The sequence below is a fragment of the Panthera uncia genome, assembly GCF_023721935.1.
Source record: "Panthera uncia isolate 11264 chromosome A3 unlocalized genomic scaffold, Puncia_PCG_1.0 HiC_scaffold_11, whole genome shotgun sequence".
NCBI lineage: Eukaryota > Metazoa > Chordata > Mammalia > Carnivora > Felidae > Panthera > Panthera uncia.
Window position 1 is genome coordinate 27,724,440 of NW_026057578.1, and position 26,188 is coordinate 27,750,627.

Here is a 26,188-nt window from a genome sequence, read left to right on the forward strand (position 1 = left end):
TAATTTCTCTCACCAAATCACTACACAGGACAGCAAAGGGGTGAGAGGGGGGAGGAAAAGGCAGGAAACTCTGAGATCAGCAGGGGGAGCTGAACATCAATGCTGCACATCAAAAACCAGGAGATGCTGAAGCTGTGATGACCAGCATCATTTTTCTCAAGACAACACTCAAGGGTTTGTCATGATGGCTGGGCTTTCATCGGGTGTTAAGTGTCTACAAACAGCACCTTCAATTTAAACTTTCGATTAAAGTTTCTTAAAATTTAGGAAGTGGAGCTTGGATAGCTATGAGATTACAAAAGTCCTGAATATCCGTTAGAAAAACCACAGGATGGAGGGGCGGGGGGGGGGGGGGGGGAAGCCAGGCCACGAAGAAGGCTTCAGAGGTCCCTGCTGGCCTGGGGACAGATACCTGTAGTGTCCAACATCGCAGTGACAACCATCTGCTTCCAAAAGGCAGAGGGTTTAAGGGGAGGGTGGGGCAGGGCAGTGGAGGCAAAGGCTCTCCTCCCCCTCCCCATTTCAGTTTTGGGTAGGGCTTTTAATTCAACCCAAGGACATCTCTCAACTTGGAGATAATTCGGCCCTCGACAGCGCCTCAAATCTGCTATGGCTTTGCAGCGCAGCAGCAAGAATGTTTAATATATAATAGATAAAAATTTCATCCAAAAAAAAAAAAAATAAAATAAAATAAAGATTCTTGCAACCCCCCCCCCACCCCCACCAATTCCTATTCTAAAATTAACCCATTACTTGTGCTGTTAATACTTGACTAATACTTAAGTGGAAACCTAGATCCAAAAGACTGAAACTGAACCTTCACCCCAAAACGAAAACGAAATAAAATGAGTAACTTGAGGTTTACGGCAGATAGTTTAGGTCAACACACATACGAGGAGAAAGGGAAAGAGCGAAGCCGGGTGACAACACATTCAGTCGGGGTCGATGTTTATACAAAGAGTGTAGTGGAACATCAGGAAAAGCTCCATACGGATTCGCGTGTGCGCATCTGGAGGCGCCACATCCCTCCACGGCACATCTGTTGGGGACAGAAAACCTGTCAGTTCCGGCAGCACAGTGCCCTGCGTGCGCGGCGGGGGCGGACTCGAGGCTGTCTGCCACGGCAGGTCCCTTCCCCCAAGAGTTCCCAGGTCTCCCTTTGAACGAGCCACTTCCGCTCTGGCCGGGCTTGGCCGGGCTTGGGCTGGATTCCCAGGTGAGCAGGCTCCTTCCTGCCTCAATTGGCAGTTTTTTTGTTTTGTTTTGAACCTAAGCTTATGTTTACCTGCTGAGGAGAGCAGTGACGGTACAGTTCCCCAAGGTCACTGGGTCTCCAAGCCGGATGCACACAAGAATCACCTGGGGGGCTTTAAAAAACTGCAATGCTTGGATCCCACTGCCAGTAATTGTGGTTAAGTGGCCGAAGGTGTGGCCTGGGCATCAGGAGGCTTCCCAGGTGACTTCCGTGTGCACAACCCCACGTTAGTATATCCTTCACGTTGAAGGGATTTAGACAATGTCTGCAGTCTTTATTCATCTACTCCAACCTACAACTTTCCAGATCTGCCCTTGGGCTTTCCATCAAGAGCTCTGCAAGAGGGTCTGAGATGTTCTTTGGCCGTGTGTGGGGAGGTGTAGGCCAGGGTGACTCACAGCCCTCTTTCCCTTCCTTCCTCCGCCTCCATCCGACCAGATTTATAGAACGCTGGTACCCAAATCAAGATAATCCCAAGGCTCTCCTCAAATACTTTTACGTCCAAAGGGCTTAACTCTCAGAGAACAGGAAAGAGGGTTTAGATTAGGTATAGACCTTTGGGCAGACAGAGGCTCTGTAAGGAGTTCCTTCCTAGTAAGAATGACAAGTACAGAAGCCAAGGTCAGCAAACTGGCCCAGGTCTGTATGACCCAGGTATGTAGGGCTCAAAGCACAGGGAGAGGAAAAGAGCTAAGAATTTCAAAAGCCCTTGTGCTTAACGGAGTCCACAGCAGGACAAGGTTAGACCATAACAGACAGGCTGGCAGCCACCTGTGACCACTTTCGAACAAAGGCATTCTCCCTCAGGCCCCAGTTGTGGTCCTCTGGCTCCAAGGGCCAGGAAGGGGGCAAAAGTAGAGGTCTGGGGCGAGCTGGAAAGATGACACCATTCGTGTGTTTTATGATCCTAAAACCCACATGAAAAGTTATGAGTCATTACGACATGGAGTTTGGCTTCCTAGAAATGAGGGTAAAGGAAGGAAAGCAAGCCCAGGAAGGGGTTCTGGTGCTAGTCTGCCACGGTCTGGAAGTGACCTCGAGTAAGGTCTTTCTCTCCAGGCCTCGGTTTCCTCACCTGTTATGCAGGAAGGCTGATGGTCCCTAAGGTCCTTTCCTAGGAGTGTCTGGGAGTGTCCTCTACATTTCAAAAGCACGCCCTGGCCTCAGCTTCCCATGCACGGAAAATGAGCTGGCCTGAGCGCTCCAGGGTCCTGGACTTGCCCCCGAGGCAGCTGGCTCGGGTGACAGTGCCTCTCTCACACCCCCTGACAGGCAGTGACCACACTCTACATGGCGAGGGGGCTGCACACACTAGGGTGTAGTCCTTAACAGTGTTACTTCTACAGAACCAAAATGCCAGCATTATAAATTTGGCCGTATTTCCGGTTCCCAGCTCGGTTTTAGTTTGCAAATTATATACAAAAACATACTTTATTTCAACAGCTACTATCAGCGGCCCCGTCCCAATGAGTCTGCTCAACAGCACGTGGCTTTCCTTTCCCCAGGATGACCAACTGTGGCATCTGAGGTGTATACCAGTAACTAAAATCGAAACACTACCCAATAGAGCAAGAACGCAGGGGGAAAACCCAAGGCCTTTTTGGTTCTGCTACCCAGCAAACAGGCGGTAAACGGGGGGGTGCCAAGGCGGTAGGAGGCCCTTGGGCACTCAGCTCCTCACCCAAGAATGGGGCACAGGGGGCTCGAGGGGGGCTGTCCCTGTCATTCCAGTTTCAGAAGCTCCACGTCAAAGACGAGGGTGGCATTCGGTGGGATGATGCCTGGGTGGCCGGTGGCACCGTAGGCGTAGTCTGGGGAGATGGTCAGTTTGGCTCTCTGACCCACACTCATCTGTGAAAAGAACAAAGAGAGAGACTCAGTTGGACGCCCTCCCCAGCTGTCCCTGTAAGAAGCAGGGCCGTTTACCGGGGTGTGCTGGTGCGGCATAGCGGGGCGAGGACAGCGACCGTGCGGAACGTGGAGGCTGACAGTCAGGCTGCACGATCCCTGCATCTGGCTCTCAGGGGCCCAATGGCAGATAAAAACCACCTTTCTGCCCAGGGTTTACTGACCCGGCTCTGGGCAGCCAGCGCCACAGAAGTGTCACCACTCAGTCCTTTGGTGGCCTGTCACCCAAAGCATATGTGTGTGGCACCTACACTCTTAAAAAAGTATTCTGATCAAAACTCCGCTTTAAAAGAAAACACACACACACACAGAAGGTAATATATGGGGTAGTCTACTTTTTCTGTACTTTATTTATACTTCTAGTCAGACATATAGAAAACTTCTTAAAAAACATAATTTTACAAAGAAGCATGTATGGTACGTTACCAATAGTGTAAAAAGAGGGAAATATTTATATACTTGTACCTTGCCTAGATAAACAGAAAACACCTTTGGAAGGACACAAATAATACCAGGTTTTTCATGGGGAGGAGAGAGTACAGTGGCCAGGGTGGAGGGAAATTTTTCACTTTAAAAAATACATTTGGGGGCACCTGGGTGGCTCAGTCGGTTGAGCGTCCGACTTCGGCTCAGGTCATGATCTCACAGTCTGTGAGTTCAAGCCCCGCATCGGGCTCTGTGTTGATGGCTCAGAGCCTGGAGCCTGCTTCGGATTCTGTGTCTCCCTCTCTCTCTGCCCCTCCCCTACTCTGACTCTTTCTCAAAAATAAACAAACATTAAAAAAAAAAAAATACATTTGTCCTTTTTCATTTCCAAATCAAAACTTACACTAAGTGAGTTTCAATATATATTTTCTGAACGGTGAGCAGGCTCTCTGCTCTGCCCACCTTTCCAGCACTCTCCGCTAAGCCCTCCGTTGTGCACTCCTGGCTCCCTGACCCAGCCCAGGAGACAGCAACTAAGGACAGAGCTGCAGGCTGCGCTCCTCTAACACAACTCAGAAACCGTGTTCCCCTCTCCTTTGGGAAACGAGGACACGCAGAACTACGGTGATAAGAGTAGTTAAAAGCATTATGGCTTAATCTAATGAACTTCAAAACGTTCGTGTCCTGGGGCGCCTGGGAGGCTCAGCCAGTTGAGCATCTGACTTCTGATTTCAGCTCAGGTCATGATCCCAGCGCTGTGGGATCGAGCCCTGCCTCAGACCGCCCTGAGCATGGAGCCTGCTTGAGATTCTCTCTCTCTTCCTCTGCCCCTCTCCCCAGCTCACGCTCTTTCTCTAAAATAAAATAAAAAAATTTAAAAAAGATCATGTCCTTTTACTCAGCAATTCTACTTCCAGAATCTTCTAACAACCCGAAATGCTCATTATAAGGGGAGTGGTTTCATTGGCACATCTGCAACATGGGTCAGCCACCAGAAAGAACACAGTGGCCTTAAATGCACTAACACGGAAAGATGGCCCAGACACAGTCAGAGGAAAAAAAGCAAGCTGCCAAAACAGTACCTATGGCAGGACTGCGTACCTGTAAACATGTAAAAGCAAAACAACGATCTCAGAAGAAAGGGAAAAGGGGCACAAGATAACCCCCCTTCTTCCTGTGCTTTTAACTCATTCAAACAAATACCCCGTGGAGTTTCAAAGATGCTCTATGCAGGTCTCAGACCACTCAGACTTCTCACAAGTGACAGAGCTGTGGGTCCGGGGGGAGGCTGGGCATCTCCCCAACACCCGCGAGGCCTCACCAAGCCTGGGATGTAAAATAGGCTGATAACATTATCTTGGGGGCAGCTACGGCTCTTGGAACACAACACAGTTATTGTTCCAGTGCCGGAACAGCCACAGAAGATGGCTGTGGTGTGGACAATGGGTGGCATGGTCGCTGGGGGATGGGCTACAGACCAAGAGCCAGCCAGACGAGGGCAGTGGGGACAGAGATTTCCAAAGGGAAGTAAACCATGAAGATCCTCTCTCCTCCTCGCACTGCCAACCCTCTGCCCTGCAGGAACAGAAATCTAGACGCTTGGGGGGTGGGGTGGCTTAAAGTTTCTGCAGGTTAAACAGTTCATCTGGAGATAAATCAGTGTGTATTCTGGAAAAGAGAAAGACAGAAATCTTTCTCTCCACTTTGGTTACATTTCAGTTCTCTTTGGTGGAAGGAAAGAGACTAATTACCTATGACACAGGGCTGACATAAAGCCCCGAGTCTCAGGACGCTGGAACCTGGTCAGCGCCGAGAAAAAACCTGCTGGGCTCGATGGAAGGCTAGAGCCCAACTGAAATCTGGCAACCCTGGGTCCCCTGTTGTCCACTGGGAATTCTGTCATGTTGGCAGAACAAAAGCTGTTTACACTAACGGGGAGGAAGGGCCGAGGAAACGGACCCAAGACAAACAAAATGACTCTCTCCAGGAGTATGACCTCTCGGAAGCGGTCTGACACAACAGGGCCAATAATAAGACAAATGCAAATTAAAACCACACCAAGACCACATTTTTTTTCACTCGCTGTATTGTCCTGAATCCAAAAGTTTAACGACACACTGTGCTGGAGGGGCTGGGAGGAGACAGGCCCCCTCACAGCCTGCTGGTGGCAGCTCGGTATAATCCCTACGGACGGCAACTTGGCAAAGTGTCAAAATACAGCGTGCACAGCCAGTGAAGCCCTCACCCCGACTTCTGAGAGTCTGCCTACGGCAACGCTCACACAAATGTAAAATTAAGTCCCCACAAGACTGGTCACCGCGGCACTGTTTATGACAGCAAAGCACTGGAGATGACCATCAATAGGGCACCGATCACGTCAACTACTGTCCACCCACCTAAGGGAATGTGGTAAGAGAGCCTCCTCCCCTCTTTATGTGCAGATATATAAAGCGTGAAAGAGAGATTCAGTGAAAAAGCAAAGGGCAGAACACTGTGTGGGTCCACAGCGGGGGGAAAAAAAGTACGTGCTTGAAGAAACTCTACAGAAAACGTTAGTAACATGACTTCCTGGGGGTGAGGGGACTGGCAAGACGGGGTGGGACGGAAGTGAAATTTTCCACTTACACCTTCATTGATTTCTGAACCACGTGAATGTCCTAGCCACAAGCATCATTTAAAAGGTAAACACTAGGAAACAAAACAAAACAAACGAGAGCATACCTGGGCAACCCCTTCTTCCCAGCCTCGGATCACCTCCTGCTTGCCTAGCATAAACTTAAAGGGCTTGTTCCTGTCCCGGGAGGAATCAAATTTCTTTCCATCTTCAAGCATCCCTGTGAAAAAGGGCAGTTGTAACATGAGCGACAAGGAGTGACGGCGCGACCGGTCAGACGCCGGCAGCAGAGTGGCCGTCCCAGACGCCAGCGCTGAAGGGCCCGGCAGGGCGTCCCGCGTCCTCCGGGGGCCTCCGCAGCTGGGACGGGCCCTCCACCCGGGTCTGCGCATGTTCTTCCCGCCTCCGAGCAGCGGGCCGGGCCCCAGAGGCAGGCGGCTGTCTACCTGGTGTGAGAACGGGGAACTGCGCGCTCCTGACGGGGCTTCCCGGCACCCCTGCCCCCGGACTAAGAGTCGCCGTGGGCCCCGGAGGCACACGCAACAGCTAAAAGTCACACACAGCCCAGGAGCAACAGGCCTTCCTTGATGGCGGGCGGCAGCACAGCCGAACCGAACTGGAGGACACCAGTGGGCGTCGGACGGCCGGAGAGGCGGCCATGCAAGAGCCACCGCAAACCTCTCCTGGTGGCCCCCAGGCAGCTCCAGCCGAACTGCGGGCAGGGCTTCCACCCGGAGTCAGCGACGTTGCACGCACCTGATCCTCCACCAGCACTGTCCCCATTTCACAGAGGAAGGAACTGAGGCAGAGGGAAGGGAAGCCGCCTGCCCAAGCTAGACTAGCAGTCCAAACGCCACGTTCATTGGACTACCCCCGTGTCCGGGGAGCCGGACGAGCCACAATGGCAGCCACTATTCAAAGGGGGACTTGCAGAGGTGGAGACGCCAGAGGGTGAATGCCACAACAGGGACATACACCTGCAGCCCCTCCTTCAAAGACGACCGTCTGCGGTGGGTTCTTGGGAAGCCAGAGGGACCGACGGGAGAGCCGTCCATCCCAGACTGGAAGGGCAAGCCAGTTGTTGACATACAGCTAACAGAGCAGGTTTCACTGGGGGCCGTGGGGTGGGGGTGGGGGGCCTCCACGGTTCTAAGCATCGCTCAGGAGACACCGTGAAACACAGAATTCTGTTGAGTTTGGCCACTTCTAGAGGAGGAGGGAAACCCTAACAAAATCCCAACTTAAAAAACAATGTCAAGACTTGTAAGCGGGATAGGGAAGCAGAGAGCAGTTGAGAGCTTTATCAGAGCCACCAGACTAGCTGTACTTTGACGAATAGGAAATGGGCAGTGGCGGGAACGGGAACTGCTGTCCTCACGGAGCAGGAAGGCAGACAGATGTCCCAAGCAGAGCGGGTGCTGACCCCGCCGGAAGCCTAGAGCTGGGAGCTGAGGACCATGAGGCAGACGGGAGGACGGGGCCCCACCCCTGCCAGGTCAGTGCACAGCCAGCAACTGAGGCCCCATGACCAGCAAGCTGGGGCGTACACGGAGCTCATCTCTCCACCAGAACACAACTACCACCAGATGAAAGAAGTGACAAATGACAGGACTTGAACAGTTTCCTATAAATGAGTAGCTGGGAGAATAGGCGTCCACCTTCACTGTAGACATTCCCCTGTAGGCTCTACTGCATACACTGAACCCAGCCTAACTGAACCCCGCATCAAGGGTGAGAGCAGACAATGAGCTGGATTCTCAGAATCCGCTCTTTGACCAGCCAGACAGCCCTTCCATGCACCCACCGAGACTGCTTGCAACAAAAATAAGGAAATCAACTCCAAGGCTTAGTTAACTCACCCAAGGTCAGAGTCAGTGGGTAGTGGGGCCTGGCTCTAGCAAAAGGCTTTCATTGAGCCCAATGGGGACTGAGAGCTATGAAGGAGACCAAAGACCAGAAACAGCCTCTTCCTGGTCTGTGTTCTTTTAAGGAGACCTTGAATAGAGCCCCAGGGCTTCCTAAGCAGCCTTGATATGTAAATCACTAGGTGAGGAAGCCCCCTGGGAAAGAGCCTAGAAGACAGGGTGGTCCCTGACCTCTGAGCCCTGCCTGTGAAGGCTGGCTGGACAAAACACACAGAGAAAGGGGCGCCTGAGTGGCTCAGTCGGTTGAGCGTCCGACTTCGTCTCAGGTCATGATCTCGCAGTGCATGAGTTTGAGCCCGTGTCGGGCTCTGTGCTGACAGCTCAGAGCCTGGAGCCTGCTTCGGATTCTGTGTCTGCCTCTCTCTCTGTCTCAACCCACTCACATTCTGTCTCTGTCTCTCTCAAAAATAAACATTAAAAAGAAAAATTAAAAACAACAACAACACCACACACACACACACACACACACACACACACACACAGAAAAACCTGCTTAGAGGGCCATCTGGAACCCAGGCTGTTGCACATTCCACACCCTTGGAAAATCCAGACCAAGTACTCCCATCCCTCTTTCCAACTGAACAACTTTCCAGGAGCAGCAACAGCATGGCCCAGGAGATGAACTGGAATCAATCTAAGCCTTTCACCAGGGTTGGTGTGGAGTGGGCACATGGGCCAGTTTGGGCACTAGGATCAACTGCGAAGTCTACTGGAGCCCTGCTGGAAAGACCTGCCTCACGGGTAAAAAAAAAAAAGAAACCCATTCAGGAAGAAAACTCCTGCCCTCCCTTCTTGTTGAACACCATCATGTGAGGATGTGATGTCTGGAGCCTTGGCAGCCACTTTGTAACCATGAGAAGGTCAGGAGTACCACAGAGTAGTTGTCCCATTGTTATGAACCAGCCCCACACTGCCTCCCTCAAGCTTTAGGTTCTGAGGTGGTTAAAAATCTGCTTTGCCTTAAGTCAGCTGAAATATTACTGAAAATAACCGAACAGGTATGAGGTGACCCTTTACTGGATATGTACGCAACACACACCCCACTGCAGTGCTGCCATGAGGGGGTAAAACTGGAGCTCAACAACTCACACCACAAAGAGCCGTCACCGTTCTGACAGCAGACCAGCGTGCCCTGCCAGGACCCAGGACACATAAATGTTTATCAATAAAACAAGACTTACACGTAATAGTTACGACATGGGATGCACTTCTCATTTTTAAAAAGAAGCTGACTGTGACCCCCTAAATTTACGTCATAATACACTACTGGCTTGCAACTCACAGTTTAAAAGATATCGTATACCTGGGTGCCTGGGTGGCTCAGTCTGTTGAGCGTCTGACTCTTGATCTTGGCTCAGGTCATGACCTTGTGGTTCGTGGATCAAGCCCCACATGGGGATCTATGCTGGCAGTACGGAGCCTGCTTGGGATTATATCCCTCTCTCCCTCTCTGCCTCTCCCTTGCTTGTGCTCTCTAAATAAATAAATAAACAAACATTTAAAAAAAATTTTTAAAAATACAGTGTATCTACAAAAGAATTAGCCTCTTTCAGCCAAATAGGAACATGACCCCAACCAGGGCAAGATCATGTTCTGACTGCAATGAGAAACCACAGGGTATGGGGACAGACTCCCTACACTTCCCTTTCATACCTGATTAAATGCATTGCCAAGCTATCTCCAGATGCTTACTGTCTGACCAGTTCCAGGCCAAACACACAAGGTGCTACCTGCTGTTGAGCCAACCTGGAGAAATGGATGCTCTTCAGTGCAGAGACTGTGGGTCTGGGAGCATGTCTGTCTAGCCCCAGATCTCTTCAGGTTTTCTGGGACACTGAAGGACAAAGCCTTTCCCTACTACTTTAAGAAACCAGAAAAACCAAGAAGGATTTCTAAGTAAAGGGGCTGTAAGCAGGAGCTTTGCTGAGGATCCTTATTCTCCTCCCCTATTTCAGATGAGCTGTTTCTCCTGGGATAAGGACATGAGCCTTGCTCCACAACTTCAGACTACTGTTCCCACCTGTCAATCTCACCTACTCCCACTTCCTTGGAGGAGAAATCTTCTTAAGGAAGGGTGGGTGGTGGTGTTGGTAATGGTGGGGTGCCTTACGCCCGAGGAGGGGTTATCTTATAATCTAAGTCTGAAGGGTAAACATCACCTCTAGAGCTGCGCAAGATGCCACGCAACTGGCACAGGCTATACGGGCAAGGAGGGGCTAGAAGGAGGGCTTCCCCAATGGGGAGGAAAAGACCACCTTATATATGCCTGTAAGTTGTCAGGCCAGGTGAGGAGGTGATGTAGGAGAGGAAGCAGTGTCCATTAAGAAGGAGAAATGGATATGTGTACAGTGTTTTCTAGAGTGTGAATTAGGTTGGTCAGTGCCGAATGCAGAATATGACAGAAGCTGTTACATCAAAATAGCTTTGACAAAGGTGGAGTATTAGGGATCAGATTTACCCTCCCACGAAACAAACAAACAAACAAAACCCACACAGAAACAAAAACAAAATGAAATGCATGAAATAAACACATGAAATAAAACACAAAACAAAACCTCCGTCATGAAAAGAGAGAGAGATGGGAATGCAAGCTGGTGCAGCTGCTCTGGAACACAGTATGGAGGTTCCTCAAAAAACTAAAAACAGAACCACCCTACGACCCAGCAATCGCACTACTAGGTATTTATCCAAAGAATACAGTGTGCTGTTTCCAAGGGACACATGCACCCCCATGTTTATAGCAGCACTATCCACAATAGCCAAAGTATGGAAAGAGCCCAAATGTCCATCGATGGATGAATGGATAAAGAAGATGTGGTATATATCTACAATGGAGTATTACTCGGCAATCAAAAAGAATGAAATCTTGCCATTTGCAACTATGTGGATGGAACTGGAGGGTATTATGCTAAGTGAAATGAGTCAGTCAGAGAAAGACAAAAATCATGACTTCACTCATATGAGGACTTTAAGAGACAAAACAGATGAACATAAGGGAAGGGAAACAAAAATAATATAAAAACCGGGAGGGGGACAAAACAGAAGAGACTCATAAATATGGAGGGTTACTGGAGGGGTTGTGGGAGGAGGGATGGGCTAAATGGGTAAAGGGCACTAAGGAATCTATTCCTGAAATCATTGTTGCACTATATGCCACCTAATTTGGATGTAAAAAAAAAATAAAAAATTAAATTAAAAAAAAAAAGAAAAGAAAAGAGAGCAAGAGACAGAGAAATAACCCAGATAACAGCTAAACATGGTTTTTAAGACAAGACTCTGGACACTGCAACAGAGGACAGTGATTCCTGAGAGATGGGGAACTAGCAAGGCGAGCCGAGCCCTATGAATGCCCAGCTTACAGCCTTGGGCATTTCCGGGGAGAGGGACCTGGATGGAGCTCAAAGCAGCTGGGAGTCCAAAGGACACAAACCAGGAAGGAGACAAGTGTAGAGTGAAATCCCCGGAGATTTACAGAGGGTCCCTCTTGAGTATTCAGCAGAAAACTAATCAGCACACGTTTAAGGAAACTACTTAAGGCCAGGAAAAGAACGATCTAAAGGATGGATTAGAAGGAACAGTGCCCAGTGCTTACACAGAGCTGGGATCAGTGACTGTTCTGCTAGCCAGACTGGAGAAAATCATGGTTTATGAGGCACTGAGTAGGAGGATATCCAGAAGATCTCATCTCAGGAGTGGGGGATAATCAGCCTCAAATTGAGCACTGCTCCAGACCCACCTAACAAATCATAAAAACAAGATCCAAAAGGATCAAACTGTTTCCATGTAACTTAAGTGCTTCTCAGTACAAAGCTCAAGAAGATTTATAGGAACAAAAATAGCCAGCACCTCAAAAGGTAAAATTCACAATGTCTAGCATCCAGATTAGCACACATGCAAAGAAGCGGGACGACACGACCCACAATGAAAGAGACTAACCAATCAACTGAAACTCACCCAGAGCTGACAGTTGTTAGAATCAGTAGAGAAGGGCAGTAAGATTCAAACCAAAGGTCCAAAGACGACAATGACACTGGGACGGAACAACTGGACACCCATAGGCAAAAAAGTAAAAACATGGACCTATACTTCACATCATCAAGTATCAACCCAAAAACTGTAAACATGAAACCTATAAAACTTCTAGAAGAAAACACAGGGAAATAATCTTTGTGACTGTGGGTTAGGCAGAGATTTCTTAGACATGAGGCCAGAAAGCACCATCCGTAAAAGGATACACTGAACGTCATCAAAACTAAAAACTTCTGCACTTTAAAACGTACTTTTAAGAGAATGAAAAGTCAAGCCACAGACTGGGAGAAAACCTTTGGAAAGCATGTACCTCATAAAGAACTTGTGTCCAGAATATATAAAGAGCTCTCAAAACTCCACAATAGGAAAAGAAAGAGCTCAATTAAAAAGGGACAAAAGATTGGAACAGATACTTCCCTGAAAAAGGGCAAATTAAAACCACCAGGCGATATGACGACTACTGAATTAGAAAGAGTACAACTAAAAAGACTGATCATAATCACGCACTGGTGAGGATGTGGAGGAACTGGAATTCCCACACGCTGCTGCTGCTGCTGGGAATATCAAGTGGACCGACCACTCTGGACAACAGGCCGGCCCGTTTAAGTGAAACATACACCTCCCATACGACCCAGCCATTCCGTTCATCTTGGATAAATATCAGCCTATGTCCACACAAGAAGACTTATATACATATATGCACAGCAGCCTCCCCTGAATAGCCAAAAACCGGAACAACCCAAACATCTGCCAACTGGTGAATGAACAAACCACATCCACACAGTAGGAAACTATTCAGCAATAAAGAAGAATGAGCTACTGATACACGAACAGCATAATCTCAAAATAATTATGCTGAGCAAAAGAAGCCAGACAAGGGTGTATTCGCTGTACAATTCCGTATATACAAAACTTTAGAAAATACAAACTCTGCTGACAGAAAAGCGCACCAGTGGTTGTTGGGGATGGAAAGAGGAGGTTTCAGAGGATAACGAAGGGACATACCAAAACTTAGGAAATTGTACACATTAATTGCAGTTTATCGAACGTCAATGAGGCCTCTACAAAACTGGGGGGTTTTTCCGAAAGGAAAAAAAAAGTGAAGAAAGTGTGCTTCGCTGAAATCCTACGTGCGTTTACCTCCTACACCCAAGCTGGCGGCGGATGGCGAGGGACTTCCTCTGCTTAGGGAGGGGGCAAGGAAAGCAGGCGGCCCGTCAAGTCTCAGCAGTTGCTCCCAACTCTGGACATCTGTGTGCCAGGACCGGGAGCCCTTGAACGGTGAAACCACCTGCCAAGCCAGTGCCGTAATTTCCTAGAGAAAGCACGCTCTGATGAGAGAAGGCAACTGAGGTTACAGTTCAGACCTGACAGCTGACACTCCAAGCTCCAAAGGGCACTCCCAGCAGAAACCAGCAACGGCATGGCCCTCCATTTGCGGAACCGACCGATGTCCCTTCTGACTACACACAAAGCTACGCCTCATGGTCCACAGACCGCCTGGGATGGCTCCATAGTCTCCCTTTCGAGAATGAATTTTTGTCTCTCCTGACTGAACGCAGCTTAAGGTCACAGACCTGGACGCCAAGTGCTGTGTCCCTGTATGTGCTATGTACTCAGCTCCACCCCTGGCACCCGCAGTGCTGGCGGCACTCGCGACTACTTTAAGATTGGCTCTGCCTGCACGATTTTTAAGAATCAGCAGGACAAGCGTGAGGCTTCCATATTTAGACCTCTTCCCTGTATGGTAGGAAGGATCTGAGGGGTAATCCCAGAATGGCAGCTTTTACTTCTAGCACCTTTGAATTACTAATCAGTGAGAAAAAAATGTGAAAATCTGGGGGTCTCCAGTTAAAAGCACAAGCCTGTGTGAAAGGGTTGCAGGAGAGAGTGTTAAAGCAGCCTCTGGCTGCAAGACAGTTTATGTCACCTTTGTCTGAGTTTCCTCCCGAAAGATTTAGCTGTTCCTTTGGGGAAGAACCAGACTCCAATCCCTGGGGAGGGAGCAGGAGGGCTTAAAAAAAAAAAAATGTGGGGAACAATCTCAAGTTCACCTCCCCCACAGCAGCCTGCTCTTTCCTGCTGCTCTTCTGTTTCAGGGTGTGCTCGCTCAGAAGGAACCAGCAAAGGCAGACCTGGCCAGCAGCTGCTGAGGAGCACATGCCCTCGGACTCTGCTCCTGGTACTTGGCCCGAGTCACTGCCCAAGAAGCAGTGATTAAGACCCAAGGCCAGGATGTGGAGACTCGAGAGGACCACTGGGTTATTATTTCACTAATAATCCAACAGAAATGGAGCTACCTCCAGGGCTTCAGGGGGGCAGCACCCCCATATCCCCCCTACAGGGTAAGGGAAGTGGCTGCACAAGGCACCGGTAGCGAGGGCTCCGGCACCTGTTGCAGCTCAAGCTTGTGACTCACAGTGTGGTTTTCGGTTGCGGATGGAATCTTTGCAGGTGGTTTTCATAGGCATTTTGCAGGGTGCAGAATTTAGAAAGTTTTTAAATTAAAAACAAAAAACCCAAAGCTAAATCAAACAATGACAACAACAAAGAACATCCCAACCTCCAAACAAAATAAAGCTCTTGCCATTCACAGTTGGAAGAGGGAGAAAGGATTTCTATGTTCGACACATATTTTCTTTTATTAATTTTTTTAAATGTTTATTTTTGAGAGACAGAGCACGAGCTGGGGAGGGGCAGAGAGAGAAGGAGACACAGAATCCAAAGCAGGCTCTAGGCTCCAAGCTCCAAGCTGTCAGCACAGAGCCTGATGCGGGGCTCGAACCCACGAACCAGGAGATCATGACCTCAGCTGACATCGGCCGCTTAACTGAGCCACCCAGGTGCCCCTCAACACATATTTTCTTAATTTTTTTCCTTAACGTCTATTTATTATTGAGAGATAGAGAGCATGAGCATGGGAGGGGCAGAGAGACAGGGAGACACAGAATCCGAAGCAGGCTCCAGGCTCTGAGCTGTTAGCACAGAGCCCAACGTGGGCATGACCTGAGCCAAAGTGGGAGGCTTAACCGACTGAGCCACCCAGGCGCCCCTCAACACGTGTTTTCTTAAGTACAAAAGTACAATGGTTGAATGGAGGTGGGGAAACTGAACCGAAAGTCACCAATTTTTCTGCAGACGTGCATTCAAAGCCACCTGGAACATTCTCAAATGGCTGTACTGACCTAGATACAAATGGATGTACCGACCCAGGCTTAGCTGTTTCCTTCTCCTCCTTATGTACAGAAATTTCCTCAACAGCCTTTAACTTAACTGCCTCACCAAAGACTCCTACAAACCGCAGCATGCACAGCCCCAGAGTGGAGAAAGAGCCCGTATCTCCTAGTCTCTAGTGATGCTCATTTCTTTTTTCCCATGTGAGCTTTATGCTTACCAAGGGCTGGTCAGCTATGCTGACTCCCAGACTCACTTATGTCAGTTATACTTACCGAGTAGAGAAAACATAATCAAACAGTATGCAAAAAAATGAAACAGGAGTGTGAACAACAAAAAAAGAGTGGTCCTAGCTGTTTGGAAAGACTCAATAAAGGCAAGTCACTGAAAAATACTGCTCGTGAGTAACTGTGTGGATGAGACGGATGTATGTCTGAAGAAAGAAATCTTAAGCATATAGAAAGGTTGGGCGTTGAGATGACCTCCCAACAGTCCTTGCTGTTTTGGCTTTAAAAGAATCCAAATTAGTTTTTACAAGAACCTTGACGGGAAACTCTACCAGAAGAGCCATCCTAACAGAAAGACATGGGCCTTGAGTAAACGATTTATGTTTGGATTTGAAATAAAATGTTTAGAGAAGTCATGTCATTTTTACGATCAACTACCCACTAGTCCCCATCATGATGAATGAAAAGAGACTCTACACCTGAGGTAGCTAAGACATATGAATTCAAAGTTTATGTCTCATGTCCATTTCCAGGCCTCTGGGTTTGCACTCCCAGGGCAACCTTCCTGAACTGGGAGCTCTGACAGCCCCACAAACGTGGTATGATCGAAGGCCAAGTGCCTACCCAAAGAGAGAGCCGGCTTCCTCCCCACCATTGCACCAACTGAGCACAAGAACACATCCCCTCTGTTATCTGGAAATGCTCCTCAACTTTTGCTAAATCTCTTTAGATTCTATGACCAAAAGTGTATTTTCAAAGGAGATCCCATGATGGGAAGTACACAAACCAGAATAAAATCCTTGTGGGCATGCCTCTCCATCTTCCACTTTATCATAAATGAGTAAAAATACCGCCACATTGTATCTCATGGGGCGGGGTGGGGGAGAGCCCACAGAAGGAAAACAATACTTAACAGTGGCTATTTGGTAATGGTAGAAATATGCATGATCTTTAGCTTTTCTTCTTTTCCAGAAAACACGGAGGCGGGAGGCTGTAGGGTATAATGGCGTGAGTTCTGGGGCTTGGGCCCAGATGACCATAGTAATCCCCTCCCTGGTATCCCTGCGTCTGCCCTTTTTCTCCTACAGTTTAAACTTGACACGGCAGCTAGAGGGACATTCTTTTAAAATACAAGCCAGACCCTACTACTCCTCTGCTCAAGACCCTCCCACGGCCCCCCATCTTATTCAGAACAGAATCTCAAGTCCTGAAAATGGCCTAGGAGGCCCTGTAAGAGCTGCCACCCCACACTGCCATCCCTCTGACTTCATCCCTGGTGACTCTCATACTTCTCCGCTGCAAGAACATTGTTTCCTTCTGTTCTGTAGACACACCAGGGATACGCCCACCCCAGGGCCTTTGTCCCTGTTGTTCCCTCTGCCTAAAATGCTCTTACCAGATGGTCACATGGATTACTCCCTCACACCCTTCAGGTCTTGGTTCAAATGTTACTCTCTCATTAAAGTCTTCCCCGGTCTATCTAAAACTAAACCTTCTCCTGTCCCTTCCTTCACACTTACTGGTTAACATACAATATATCTTCGCTTGTTAACCACTTTCCCACTACAGTGTAAGATCTACGAGGACGGGCACTGTGTCTTCTTCAGTCCTATGTTCTTGGTGCTCGGAACAGTGCCTTGCACATAATCGATAGTCAGTGAGTGCTTGTAGAGAAACCAAAGGCACCCTTTCCCCCTCCAGGCCATTGCACACACTTGGCAAGCTCTCCCCTCCTGCCGGCCCGAGCCATACACATCCAAGACCACGTGGCCCTTCCACTCCAGGTGGGGGCTGCTCAAGGCCCTTCTCTCGAAAAGGTAGGCGCAGGGGAAGGCACTCCCTCAAGGTAAGCACCTCAAGGGCAAGGGTGAAGCCTTCCCCAGCTCCTAACATGTTTGCTGAATGACTGAGGGAAGGGCTTGGTGTGCTGCCCTGTGTGTAGTAGGTGTGAGAGAAAACAGTCACAATTTTACTAATCCACGGGGATTGGGCAAAGTGCAGAAGGTAGATTCTTGCTCTTATTCTAGCTTAAAGGAAACAGAAACGTTATACCAAATGTAACAGGAATGTGGCCTTTCTCCACTCCAGCTAGAGTCCTAAGTGACCACTATTCAAACTGTCCCTGAGAGACTCCATGCCAGGCACTGATGGGGAGAGGCCCTGGAGAACACCACCACTAGGCCTCTGGCCTCCTGAAGCCTGCAGTCTACTGGGGAAAGGGTGGGTGTAACTGTATACAACCTGACCGCGAGGAAGGCCATGAAGGAAATGGACAGATGCCTTGCCGGAGAATCCAAGGTACGTGTGTGATGCATTTGTGAAGAACCACTTTAGCCAAGGGTCAATCGGGGAAGACCCACTGAGGGGGTGCCATGTAAGTGTGATAGATAGGAGTCTGCCTGAGGTGGGGAGTGGTGGCACCTAAGCACAGGGCCAGGGGGTTCTCTGGGGGGGGGGGGGGGGGGCCCTTGGTGTGTCCCAGGAACTGGAGGTGGGCCAGGGTGGTCTGAGCTCCTGGGAGGGGAGAGTAAAGGCACTGAGAACAGAAGACAGCACCCAGGAGAGGGTTGTTTCTCCCCACTCCCTTTCCTCCTCCTCCTCCTCCTCCTCTTCCCACTGCTAGTATTTATCTGGCCGAAGTTAAAGTGAGCTAGGGGAAGGCACACAAGGACTCAGTTGAGTTCTTCAAGTAGGTACAAGAACAGGAGAGGAAAAATAGAAATAAAAATAAACAAGGGCACCTGCGTGGCTCAGTCAGTGATCTCGCAGTCATGCGAGAGTCAGGTCATGATCTCGCAGTCCATGGGTTTGAGCCCCAAGTCAGGCTCGGTGCTGACAGCTCAGAGCCTGGAGCCTGCTTCAGATTCTATGTCTCCCTCTCTCTCCGTCCCTCCCCCGCTTGTGTTCTCTCTTTCTCTCTCTCAAAAATTAATAAGTGGTAAAAAAAAATGATGAAAATAAACAAACATCATCATAAGCACCAAAAGGGAGAACTGAATAGTACATGCCTAAGTTATCCAAAGTACCCCCAGCGTTTTCCAGGAGAAATAAAAGGTGACAATACTATTTTTAGAGAAAATCCCAAAGCAGACAAGCAATTCCTAGTTTACAGATACAATGAACCCATTAGCACCTCATAAAATCAGTTATTTAAAAATGTTTTATTTATTTTGAGAGCTGGGGAGGGGCAGAGAGAGAGGAGAGAGTAGAGAGAGAGAGAGAGAGAGAGAGAGAGAGAGAGAAAATGCCAAGCAGGCTCCACACTGTCAGCTCGGAGCCTGACATGGGGATCAAACTCACAGACCGTGAGATCACGACCTGAGCCAAAAAAGCCAGAGTCAGACGCTTAACCGACTGAGACACCCAGGGGCCCCCCCAAATCTGTTTTTAAGTAGGCTCCACGCCCAATATGAGGCTTGAACTCATGACCCTGAGATCGAGAGTCACGTGCTCTACTGCCAGGTGCCCCATAAAATCAGTTTCTAACCACCAAAAACATTCAAGTTAAAAGGCCTATGTTAAATTTTTATAGTACATGAATTATATCCAATAAAGCTGTTAATGAAAAAAAAAAAAAAGCCCATGAGACCTACTGAAAGGAACCAGAGCTCTCTGGAGAGAACAACTGATGCCAGGACCAGAGTAGGGACACCAAGGAAGTGACTAGGGAGTAGGGTGAGCATATCAAAAGGGTACCGGAGCCAGCCCAAAGGGGCTCCTGCTGGCCGAATCTGGGACAACGTGAGGATCAAGAAGGATAATGAGTATCAATGATTTTAAGCCCTCAGGAAAATTTACTATGAGTCCATATACTAAAAACAAACAAACAAACAAACAAAAAAACAAGTAAGTGGATAAAGGGGGGAAAGTCTCTTGCCACCCCTGGGAAAGATGACAAAACAAATTCTTTAAAATGAAGATTTAAATTAAAGGGAAAGAATTAAGCTCTACCCTATCTTATGGAATGGCAGCTGATAAATGTGGAAGGTATGAAGGAATTTTTAAAACCGCCTCTTTGCAAATGCCAATGAAATGGAGACTTCTGGCAAGAATCAGCAATGATGTCCACACCAGAGGGGGAAGGTGGAGGAGACCAGGCACGGGCAGGATGCCCAGGGCCCCACTAACTGCTGCTAACTGCAAAGGGGGAAATGTACCCTTACAGAAAAGATCAAATTCGGCACCACCAATAATGCTGTTCCCCACGGTGTGCTGAGTATCGAGCACACAGCACCAGGCATGACGGGACGGCAGACGACACGAGGCGGAAGCGGCCAGATGACACCAGGAGAAAACGAGCAAACGGACGCAGGGCATTCATTCGGTAAGATCACAAGACGGTTCTCTTTGAAAAACCAGGGCCGGGGCGCCTGGGTGGCTCAGTCGGTTGAGCGTCCAACTTCGGCTCAGGTCACGATCTCGCAGTCCGTGAGTTCGAGCCCCACGTCGGGCTCTGTGCTGACAGCTCAGAGCCTGGAGCCTGTTTCAGATTCTGTGTCTCCCTCTCTCTGACCCTCCCCCTTTCATGCTCTGTCTCTCTCTGTCTCAAAAAATAAATAAACGTTAAAAAAAAAAAAAAAAAAAAAAGAAAAGAAAAACCAGGGCCATTAAGAAAAAACCAGCACGAGGCCTCTCCTAGATTGACAGTAGACACAACATCCAACCGCAATGAGTAAAACTTAAAAGAATTCTGGTTTAAAGAAAGAAAAAACACTTTCAGGACCATTGGGGGGGGTGGGGAGGGTTACAATAATGCATCTGGTTTTAGGTCACTTAAGTCATTTCAAATTTTCTTAGGTGTGACCAGTAGGAGGATAAGGAGATATCCGTATTCTTACAGCATGCTCGAGTATTTAAAGTGTCATGATGTCTGCGGCTGAAATGACTCCATGAAAAACCCACAGATCACATGTACACACACACACACGCATATTCTGTAAGGAGACAGAAATGGCAAACTCAACAAAATGTCAACCATCACAGAATCTCGGTGGTGGGCACGTGGCTATTTGTTTAGATTTTTCTCTATGTGTGAAAACTTCGCAAGTAAGAGTCACACATACACATACACAAGCATGCTATGGGGCCTTTGGTTCACTTAAGACCGGCGAGCCTCCTACTCTTACCGGTGGAAGGAGAAAAGGGCACCTGCAGGATTCTGTACTCTGGTAACCACGATCCCAGAGGAAAGAAAATGATGCTTCCGTAGCAAGGTCTATTTCCAAAATGTTAAAACCCCATTATGTTAAGGAAGCTCGAGGAGAAGAGGAACGGACACCCCCAGATGGCGGCTGTGCTGGTGGTGAGCACAGCACAACGCACGGACTTGTCACATCCCCGTGTCGTACACCTGAAACCAACGAAGCATCGTGTCAGCTATGCTTCCATGGAAAAAAAAGGACCAACACCTCGGCTTACACCTAGCTGCCACGGCCCAACTCTGCTCGGCTCGTGCCCCTCAAGACACAAGAAAGGAAAACAAACACCAACAACCCCCCTCGGTACCCATGTTTAGCAACTCATCTACAACTTTCTTAGCCAATTTATTCTATTCTGTAGGCAAGGTTAGACCTATTTTATCTAAAAAAAAATTTTTTTATATAAGTTTATTTATTTTGAGACAGAGAGAGAGAGAGAGAGAGAGAGAGAGCGCGCACGACTGAGCACAAGTGAAGGAGGGTCAGAGAGAAGTAGAGACAGAATCCCAAGCAGGCTCTGCAATATCACTGCAGAGCCTGATGCGGGGCTTGAACTCAGGAACCATGAGACCATGACCTGAGCCGAGATCAAGAGTCGGACGTTTAACAACTACGCCACCCAGGGGCCCCAAGGTTAGCCTTTTTTAACCTGAATCCTCAGTCAGACCCATCTCTCTTATAAGTGCCCATTTCCCTATCTGTAGAGGAACAGAGGCTGAGGTCTCAGGGCCAACCCCGCCCTGCGTGGGAGTTTGGGCCACTCCAGGAACTGAGGGCTGACACCGGGGCTCTGCCTTTCTCCCACTTGAGACATCACGGGCAGTGCTGGTGGGAGGAAGGGCGGGGGGGGGGGGGTGGGGAGGAGGGCGGGGAACGCATCACCCAGTGCCTGGGACACGAGCAGCCTTCATACAGTTGTATAATAACAGCAGCACTGTCACTGCTCCTGGCAGGTGTTCTTATTCCCATTTTACGGATGGCCACAGAGGCTGAGAAAAGTGGGACAATTCGGCTGAGCTCTCATAACATGTTATCCGGCAGGGGCAAGAGCCGAAACCTAGCCAAGGGCCCACTTCCTCTTCGGGGATCACCGTCCACCTGGCACCACCTCTCCCCACCTGCCCAGGCTGGCACGCCACACACCCAGGATACAACCGGAACCCTGTTTCTGTCCCTGCCCTCAAAAAGTTCAACGTCCACACAGGAGCCAGAAGGGAGCGGGCCTGTTAAAATCCAGGTCAGCTCACAACCCTCTTAGGGCTGCCATCTCACTCAGAGAGAGAGTCACCAACCTGCAAGGCCCCCCCATCACCCCTCCTCCCACCGCTTTCCCCTCACGCCCTCCGGTCCAGCCACACGGGTCTCCTTGCCGTTCTCCCACCACACCAAGCACGCCCCAGCCTCGGGCCCTCTGCCTGCAAGACACCCACACCGCTCACTCCTCAACTTCCCGTGGGTAAATATTAGCATGTCATTTTGTCAGAGGCCTTTGGCAACCACTCTCGCCAAAAGCAGCGACCCCCTGCCCACGCCTGCACTCTGCTTTCACCTCTCCACAGTGCTTCTCCCCACCTGACATTCGCACCTGCCTGGGCCTTGCCACGCAAGGAAGCCCCACCACATCAGGTCTCTGCCTATGTCATTCACTGGCCATGTCCCTAGTGCCTGGCTTGTCACTGCTGCTCAGTGAACACCTGCCGTAGGAAGGAAACAGGGTCCTGTTCCAGTCACAGCCTCTCTGACTGAAGTCAGCACCAAGTGGGGGCCCGCCGGAGGAGCCTCTACTGGGGGTGAGCCTTCCTCCAGACATCCGATCAGCCGAGAAACACTCGGCTGGGGGCGGGGGGGGGACGGAACAAAGTAGAGAGGAGAGGGGAGAGGAGACAGAGGTTAAAGAGAAGCAAGGGGCTGGGGAGAGGGCTGCAGGACAGTGGTCACCTCGGCTGCCCTCTAAGTGGACCTTCTGAGGAGACAGGGCTGAAGGACCCTTGGTCCTCCTCGTTTAGAAGCCAGGCTGCTGACAGCTTAAACCCAACCCCAAGGACATGATGTCAGTTACTTTTCAAGAGGATAAAACCAGAATTCCTTCAATCCACCTAAGGTCGCTCTGACAAAGGCAGGCATGTGGCCTGCTGACATGAGTAAAAGGGACACAAGCCTGGCTATGTGTCAGGACAGGCTCAACAATACAGATGACGAACTACTGGAGGCAAGGAGGGAGCTGTGAGAAGCCACTTGGTCCTCAAGGCACATACTTGGCAAGTTACCCTTCCACCTCCTTCCTCCCACCTCAGTGCCTGTCATGCTACTGGGAGGCGCTGGGCTGGTGGCAGCAAAGTTTTCGTTTTCCCTTCTGGCACCACAAAGAGGTGACGCAGGCCTTTCTTTGAAGCCGCGTGCAGGCTGTGCTCTGCTAGGGGCCACAGAAGGCACCAGAGGGAGCCTTGAGAGTGGCATCAGGGCTACGACTGGCAGCCACCAGCGGCACCTAAAATGTCCATGTGGTCAAAGTCAGCCTGGGCTATGCATGTCTCTGCTGGCTGAGACCTTACTTCCACTGCTCTTTCTTTGGACCTGCCCCCAGTCAGCAGCAGGGGATACCAGGCCAGAGCAGGCTGGATCAAGAGTGTTTGCCTGACCTGAACCTGGGTCAGTTAGATTTTTCCCTCCTAGGAACTATCATCATTGGAGTCCCACGGCCAAACAACGTAAGCTGGATATTCAAAAGGAGACGGAGACACTGGGCATGGGGTGGGAGGGGCGGGGCACACAGGGGCCTTCCAACATCCAACATCTCCACTTGGGAGAAGCAAAGAAAAACGAATCCGACAAGGGAATACTGGGGCAACCAGGTAGAGAAAAACAGGGAGAAAAACTAGGAGTGCTATGAGAATTTCTTCTCCCTTCTTGAGCCCCAGTGGGCTCCTTGCCTGGGAAGACCCTCAGGTCCTTATGGTAACTCTCCCCACCCCCATTATGTTCCACCAAGATGAATTCTGCTCCCACTGGCTTGAAAGCCTTCACTGCTACAGATGAAATCTCAAAGCGCCTACCCATTCCTCTCACGCCCCCACAGGCCTCAAACAGGTTCTTCCTGGGAGGCTGGTGGCAAAGACCCACAGGAACAAAGCCGCCTGCCCAAGAACAGCCTATTCTGTGAGCAAGGGGCAGAGCTGGCTCCTCACTGAGGCGTCTTTGTAGAGCTTATCAAAAATGACATAAAAAAGAAAGCTTTTGTCCTGATGCATGCCAGGGTCCTGAGGCTGTTCGGGGAATGTGTGGGTGGGTGCCACCCTCAAGGAAAACACAGACTTGGAGAAGAGGCACTGGGAGCCCTGATGGTGTTCTGGGTCCCACGACCATCTGTTCTCTTAGGAAAGGCTCCAGACGTGCTGTGTGGGGACATTTCACCAAAAGGCACAGTGAGGCACGGTTCTGTCGACATGCTGTGGATCCAATCCCGCCATGAGCACTAAAAGACGGGTAAGCCAAGGCTGAGGGGCACAGACTCAGGAGTGAGACAGATAGAGCCAGTTATCCTAGTATGGCTAACTTATAAAATGGGGGTGGGACAGTCACCTCATTACCTCTCCGAGTCCCAGGGTCCGCACCAAGTTGGCGGTGGGAACCGCATTAACTGCCCACTCACCCCAGCACTGCAAAAGGCAACGCTTACTCTTCTCATCCCACCGATCACAAGCAACCAAACTGACAAGCTTTCCTCCATTAGACCTCCCAGGCTCGGGTGCTGACCATGGCCTACAAAAACGGCCATTTAAAAACGTCAGAACCACTTTCCAGCTTCATTTCACAGGCACGAGAAAGTTCCCTATGAAGATGGGTTGCAATACCTCCTCCTTTGGTAGCCTTTTAAAAGATTCTAGTTCTTGACTCCCTCCACCCCCTGCCCCCATTTCTGCCCACGGAGAAGGGCCAGAGAAACAAAACAGCCAAATAAGTCAAAACGCCTGGGAAAGGGGATGTTGGGGGCCTCCTTCTCCTTCCCAGTGAAAGTCACTTCCCTTAACACAGGGCTCCCCCCATAATCTGGGAGGGAAGGGTAAAGCTTATGCCTGAGCAGCTTGGTCACAACTGCCTACAGCCTACTACCCAGGAGGAGGAGGAGAAAAAAGAGAAGGGAGGGAAGGAGAAGAAACAGAGGAAGGGGGAGGAGGAACAGAGGAAAGGGTGGGAACGAGGAGAAAGGGGAAGAAGGACAGGGAGGGAAGGTTATTCGAATCTACAGTGCAGCTACACCAATCACCACCCCCCCTCCAGCCCACAGCCAGAGTCTCCGCCTGCTTAGCCTCCACCCCCCTCCCCAATACAACCCAGGAGGACCTTGTAAGGGCATGGAGTTAAAAGATGGTCTCAAGGCACCAGACTCTGAAGTCTGAATTCTGGCTGAAGGTCTACAATCTCCTTTGGTTTTCATTACTGTTCGTTACCCTAACTGGGCCTCAGTTTCCTTAACTTTCAAATGGGGATGAGAAAACCTCTACTCCTAGAAGGGTTGGGGGGCAGGGGCTGAGGGGCGAAATTACACGTTCAGGCAGCCCAGGCTGTCGTGGCTACCGAGGCTTGGATTTCAAAGTGGCTCAAAAGTAAGATGAGCGGATCTAGCTCATCCGAGGCCAGGCTGAAGTCAAAGCCGTGCCTTGGGAACCAGGATGAATCCCGACTTTGGAAGAGGCCCCTCCGCAGACTGGAAATTACCTCGCCCTTCTTATCTCCATCCAAGGGAGGGCCGGAAGGGGAGGCTGGGTGTCACCCGGGACACAGAAATGGTACAAATCCTTTGATGGTCCGGGGCCAGGGCTCTGCCCGTTCCGGAGCATGTGACCTTGCGCCGGCGACTTCGCCTCCCCAAACCTCAGTTTCCCCATCTGTGCAGTGGGCACAGGGCTGTTCGGGAAGCGCGAAACCGCCGGCTCACACCGTCCCGGGTTCGGCAGGCGCGAGGCCGCCCCCTCGGGGGCGCTGCCACCGCCCAGGCCTCCGCCTCGGGCCACGCGGGCCCCGCCGCCGCCGCCGCCGCCACGCCCCGGGCCTCTGCCCCCAGGCGGCGGCTACAGGCCACCCGGGGCCGGGCCCCCCCACCCCGCGGACCCGCCGACTCACCCGTGTAGTGCACCACGCAGGTCTGGCCGCGCTTCGGGAAGGTGCGCCCTAAGGAGACAGACAGACAGACGGGAGCGGTGAGCGGATGCGCGCGGCGGAGGGGGCACTCTGGGAGCGCCGAGCGCGCCTACTCACCGTCTCCGGGGGAGATGGTCTCCACCTGCACTCCCATGGCGGCGGCGGCGGCTGGGGACGCTGGGCTGGCGGGCGGCGCGGCGGGCGGCGTGGACCCACAGCGGACCTGGCGGCAGCTCCCCGGCTCTGCCTTGGCCCTGGGCGCCTGGCCTGCGCACGCGCGCGCCCCCGCACGC

The 26,188-nt window shown here is 50.4% G+C and overlaps 1 protein-coding gene across 1 annotated transcript; it reads right to left on the reverse strand.

The window, feature by feature from the left end:
• Positions 1–854: 854 nt before the first annotated feature.
• On the reverse strand, positions 855–26,187 carry FKBP1A (FKBP prolyl isomerase 1A). Its single transcript, XM_049651029.1, has 5 exons — positions 26,013–26,187; positions 25,878–25,925; positions 6,311–6,423; positions 2,937–3,106; positions 855–1,039 (listed from the first exon to the last, which is right to left on the reverse strand). Exons 1-4 carry the CDS (start codon positions 26,047–26,049, stop codon positions 2,978–2,980), a joined length of 327 nt encoding a protein of 108 aa, XP_049506986.1. The 5' UTR covers positions 26,050–26,187; the 3' UTR covers positions 855–1,039; positions 2,937–2,977.
• Position 26,188: the final 1 nt, after the last annotated feature.